The following is a 6,000-nucleotide window of genomic DNA, read 5'->3' as shown; positions in this document are numbered from 1 at the left end:
CTCAGATCATAGAGCATGATGCTGGTGTGTGGACATCTGTGCTCCACGTGTAGTTTCTGCTAGGCAGGTTAGCTCCATAGAGGCAGACTAGAGGAAGTAGGCAGGTAGCTTCGCCTTGCAGACTGGCTCTGTCAGTGGGGGTCGCCTTACACCCCGAGCAGCCTGCAGGACCACATGGAGAAACACTCCTCTGTCCGGCAGCACGCCGGCAGAGGGCACTTACCCGTCGGCGTGAGTCACACGCATCTTAGCGCCATTTCCTACAGCGTAGCGCCTGTATCGAAGACAGGACTACTGCTTTTTCCCCGGTCGCACGTCTCCCTGCGGTTCTTGGAGATTGTTAGGTACTATCCCGGTCGCTCTTCTCCCGTGCAGTTAATGGAGATAGAGCGAACCGCTATACCCGTTCCTGTGTGCAGGAACACTGAAGGGTTTAACATTTAAGTTGGTTACTTTACTTTCCACCCGGAAAGTGTTCGGCAGCAGTCCTCCAGGCTGCATCGCGGACCCCGGGGTCGGTTGCATTCCATTTTAATAAAGTTGTCTGCAACCGCCCTCCTAACACTCATATAGTAAACACCATAAAGAGAAAAAACTAAAAAATACCACAAATTCTGTTATTTCAATTTATTTTATCTCTCAGAACAATGCTGTGAAAAGCAATCAAAATGTTTATGAACTTTGACTTCTGGGCCAAATCCTGATTGAGCTCTGGGAAGTTTCCTGGTCATGGACACAATGTTTTCTTCACTGAGCCACTTAGTTATCTCTTTTGCCTTGTGACATGGTGCACCATCATGCTGGAAAAGCATTCTTCACCACCAAATTATTCCTGAATTGTTGAGAGAATTTGCTCTAAGAGGATATTTAGATACCATTTTTATTCATGGCAATGTTCTTAGGCAAAATTGGGAGTAAACCCATGAATGGTATAAGGATGCTTTACTGTTGGCATGACACAGGACTCATGGTACCTGTCATAGAGAGAAATAAAAATCTATAAGACATCACCGGAGAGGGGCAATCTCTCCCTCACATTTCCATCTCCATTGAAGTGGGGGTCTCCTGCATTGACCTGGAAGACGGGACGACAGGAAGATTTGCTGGGAAGAAGACACCAAGGATGAGATTTGTTTACGCAGAGGCGGGGAAGTACGCTTCCAAACCAAAGAGCTTCCTCTGATCAGAGCACTGATCGCAGACCAGCAAGAGCCCATGGTCAGCGATGAATATTGGTGTTTGTATTGATCTGGTATTTGTGAGAGATATATATTCGGCATCGTTGCAACGTAACAAACATAACGCCTTCATTCACATCACCGTAAGGCCATTCTAACCCCTCTAACGTAATGCCATGTTTTATCACTGCAGAGAGATAAAATTGCGATAAGAAACATGACGACAATATCAACCTCAAGGGGCAAAGATATCTTGTAAGTTGGGAATTTCATTAAATTTTCAAAGACCTATCACATCCCACAACCAGCCCCATATGAGCTTACCAAGGGGAAGTATGTGAGCGTAACCTTGATCTAATAAAAAGCAGGATTTGGGTGTCTGTCATTGTCATTCTGGAAGACACAGTTCCCTGTGAAAGTGTTCCATTTTCCCAATTGAATTGCTCCTCTCTATAAAGATAAGAGCTATTCCTGCAACATCAGGTTTAGTAATTCTCTTTCTTTATTCCTTTTTTTTATGTGATTGTATATACTGTTTTGTTCCCAGTTTGTATAATCTTTGTATATTTTTATAAACACTGCTTATCTTTCTGGATTAAATATATAATATGTAAAACCTCTTCCTCTGTAAGCCGCACCGCTGAAGCCATACGCTACCTGTAATAGATGAACAATCGGCCTGTATAAACGATTGGTTGTGGCAGCTTGTGGTTCTTTTTGTTATTGTGGAATTTGCAGTGAATGTACCAGGATATCTATATATTCCATGCATTGGAATTGGAGGTGTATATACCATACACTCACTGTGCGTTCCCCAATAACCGGCCTAGTAGTGGAAGCAGCCACGGCCTCGTCCATCACTCATTAGTCAATTGTGTAATTGTCCTGACGACTGTAGGCAGCTGAGTTGCGTTCCCTGACGAACTGGTGACAGCAGTGGATCTGTGTGATCTCCCCCCTCCTGCCTCTCTAAAAGCCACTTTACCAGATAAGGGTCTCTATTACAATTATGATCCTTCCTGACGTTGGAGAAAATCATGATTTACTACAAGATCAATAATACCAATTATACTGCTCTATAAGGTTAAATAATATTGATGCACATAATATCATCATTACATAGTGATGGAATGCATCATATTGATTCTTATCTTGAGGGAATTTTATTCCTCTTATTGTGGCTTTGCCTTTAGTTTAGTGTTAGGACTCGCAAGTATGAGGACCCTTGACGTGGTTTGCGAGCTTGAGTATTTTGGCCAAAATATCAGCCTATACCTTATATATATATTATATATACTGTATGTATTTTGCACTTTTTTTTCTTCCAGAGTGCAGTCGGGCTCATCAGTGTTGGCATTGTAAACTAGGGTGTCTGTCATCATGGGGTGCTCTTAGATAACACGGGGCAACCCGCTTAATTTAATAGTATAGGCATTACTAATAGGATGTAAGCCGGATACTGTGCACTACCCATGTGTAGCCAGCACCCTATACAAGCCTTTTTTGTGAGCAATTTTAATACTAAGCAATCCCCCCCTCCTTGAACTGGTAAGTTGTGAGTGGTTGTCTCATCAATATTTTGCACCTGTGTTGCTGCCATCTTTATTATATAGGTTTGTTGCATCCTGGTAGTGCATTGGTTCTGAGACCTGGGCAGGTAAACACTGCTGCCTTTTTTTGCTGTGTTTGTCTTGAATCTCGGGGGAATTTTAGTTCCACTTATTATGGCTTTGCTTTAAGTTCAACATAAACAGTAGTAGCACCATACTGATCAGTAACCAAAATTATTGTACTAAGGCTATGGCCCAACTATAAGTATTTGGTCAGTATGTTTCCTCAGTATTTGTAAGCTAAAACCAGGAAACCAGGATTGGATGATACATTACATTTATTGATAATATTATAAAAGCAGCAGCGGAAATCAAATGGTCACTATGAGGATTATGTTTAGAAAGAACACACTATAGCTGAATACGATAAAGGATACTCCCACCAGCTGTAAAGTTGCCATTTGGAAAAAAATGGCCTATTACTCAAAGTAAGAAAATGTTTTCACATTACCCTTTCATGTATTCCAAATATTACTCATGTCATGGAGATTCCAAGAGATTGTTATTCCTTAATGTGTGCTCAGTCATAAGAGCATCCATGGATGCCCTGTGTGGGAAGATATGCTATAAATCGGTAATGTATGACACTTAGTGTAGTCAAATTTATGTATAGGGCAGATAAACCCTGAATATTACCTACAATGGAAACGAGAAACACTTCTTAAGTATATGCATTTATTTAATAAGCACAGACAAAGTTAGTTTCTTCAGTTTAAGTTTTCCGGCGAGTGATATGATCATAGATAACGGCTTGGATATAAATATCGGTCTGGATAGGAGTCCGAGATGAATTGTCTCCTGGTGAGGCCTAAAATGTATAAAAGAAAAGTCAGTTTTCAATGTCACATGTATTTATATTATTAGGCTATTTGCTAATATTAATATTCATGCAATATGTACAATTATTCCTGCAAAGAACAATAGTACATTTTCTTATTACTACCACAATGCACCAGGAATATAATAAAAGAGGAGGCCTTGAGGAAGCATGAGTGCACGCACAACGGCATTGGCCTGCTGGAGTGTCATTATTCCTATTTAACAGCGAAACATTGGAATAGAGCACATTGAAGACACGTTTTGTGAGTGCCGCAAGGGCTTTTCTCTTACTTTGATATACTGTAAGTGTTGGATTTTATTACATATGAACCTGGGATTATTATACTTTCTTGAATTTGATTCATGATATTAAAGACAAGAATTAGCTAAAAAAAACATAAATCTTTTGCGTTTTTACGTCACTTTTCTTTTTTGAATTGTAGTTTTTTGCAGTCGTTTTTTGCACCAAATTCATCAAAATGATGCACTTGATTCATGATATTTGTGCAAAGACCAAAATTGCCTTTTGAAGTCTTTATTGTTTTTGGAATGTGTAGAAGGAAAGCCACGTTATCACAAAAATGAGCAAATATGACTGCCTTTCATAAAATCACTTCGGAGGGAAGGAGGGAAGCTAGAGTATAGTTGACGCACATTTTCTTACATTTTAAGAAAAGTTGCATTTCATGAATCTGTCTAATACATTTGGAAACCTCATATTGATGTAACAATCTGAAAACTAACAAACCTATGAGAGACATTATCATAATGGTCAAAGATCTAGATGATTACCATGTGTCTGCATTACCTGTTGTTTTAGCTGATATTTCAGAATTAACCGTTAAGTGTGTACAAAAAATAATTTACTATTTGTGGTCACTATATGATGTATATACTACATTTATTACCAGTTTTACCCTTGGAAAACTATTGCAATGAAAGAATGCGTTCAGAAATAGAAGTGTTATTAGATTATTGCTATAAATTGATAAAATGAAAGGTGAATAAACAAAAGAGGAATCTAAATCAAATCAATATTTGGTTTGTCCACCCTTTGCCATCAAAACAACAAAAATTTTTCTGGATACACTTGCTCACAGCTGTTGAAGGAATGCAAAAGGAAGGTTGTTCTGTGGGTGTTTGCTAGTGCAAATGTTTCTGTCTCTTCATCTAATCCCACGCAGACTCAATGATGTTGAGATCAGTGCTCTTTGGAGGGTCATATCATCACTTCTAGTATTAGTTATTTTTTACTCTGAACATAGTTAGGTCCAGAAATATTTGGACAGTGACACAAGTTTTGACATTTTAGCTGTTTACGAAAACATATTCAACATACAGTTACAGTGGCATGTAAAAGTTAGGGCACCCCCGGTCAAAATTACTGTTATTGTGAACAGTTAAGCAAGTTGAAGATGAAATGATCTCTAAAAGGCTGAAAGTTAAAATGACACATTTCCTTAAAAATTTAAGGCCAAATATATATATATATATATATATATATATATATATATATATATATATATATATATATATGTATTGTCATATTTTTTTCATTTTAAAAATTACAAAAACAAAAATGGGCTAATGCAAAAGTTTGGGCACCCTTGGAGATTTGTGTGCTCAAATAACCTTGACCAAGGTTTCAGACCTTAATTATCCTGCTAGGGTAATGGCTTGTTCACGATCATCGTTAGGAAAGGCCAAGTGAAAATAAGGTCGGGAAGACAAAGAAATATTTCAGTGAGAGCTGCTTGTAGGATTGCTAGAGAGACAAATCAGAACCCCTGCTTGACTGCAAAAGACCTTCAGAAAGATTTAGCAGACTCTGGAGTTGTGGTACATTGTTCAACTATTCAGAGACACCTGCACAAATATGACCTTCATGGAAGAGTCATCAGAAGAAAACTTCTCCTACGCCCTCACCATAAAACTCAGAGTCAGAAATATGTAAAAGAACATCTAAACAAGCCTTATGCATTTTGGAAACAATTCCTGTGGACCAATGAGGTTAAAATAGAACTCTTTGGCTACAATAATCAAAAGTGTGTGGATAAAAAAAGGGCACAGAATTTCAGGAAAAGAACATCTCGTCAACCATTAAGCATGGGGGTGGATCTATCATGTTTTAGGGTTGTGTTGCAGCCAATAGCATGGTAACATTTTACGGGTATAGGGAAGAATGGATTTAATGAAATGTCAACAAATTCTTGATGCAAACATAACACCATATGTAAAAAAGCTGAAGTTGAGCAGAGGATGGCTTCTATAAATGGATAATGATTAGTGTTGAGCGAGCACTAAAATGCTCGGGTGCTCGAAGCTCGGGCCGAACTCACCGTGATACTCGGGTGCTCGACCCTAGCAACAAGCCCAATGTTAGTCTATGGGAG

General features: G+C 38.8%; 1 protein-coding gene across 1 annotated transcript in view; it reads right to left on the bottom strand.

Moving 5' to 3' along the window:
• Nucleotides 1-3,446: 3,446 nt before the first annotated feature.
• CFAP299 (cilia and flagella associated protein 299) overlaps nucleotides 3,447-6,000 on the bottom strand; it is a 1,014,471-nt gene continuing 1,011,917 nt past the window's right edge. Inside the window, exon 6 of the mRNA XM_073655199.1 lies at nucleotides 3,447-3,596. Within this exon, the coding sequence (XP_073511300.1) occupies nucleotides 3,501-3,596 (96 nt within the window). The 3' untranslated portion in view covers nucleotides 3,447-3,500. The remainder of the gene's footprint in view (nucleotides 3,597-6,000) is intronic.

The sequence above is a fragment of the Phyllobates terribilis genome, unplaced genomic scaffold, assembly GCF_046119375.1.
Source record: "Phyllobates terribilis strain yellow unplaced genomic scaffold, ASM4611937v1 Scaffold_1__5_contigs__length_1240528914, whole genome shotgun sequence".
In the NCBI taxonomy this organism is placed as follows: domain Eukaryota; kingdom Metazoa; phylum Chordata; class Amphibia; order Anura; family Dendrobatidae; genus Phyllobates; species Phyllobates terribilis.
This window is presented reverse-complemented; position numbering and strand designations above follow the sequence as displayed.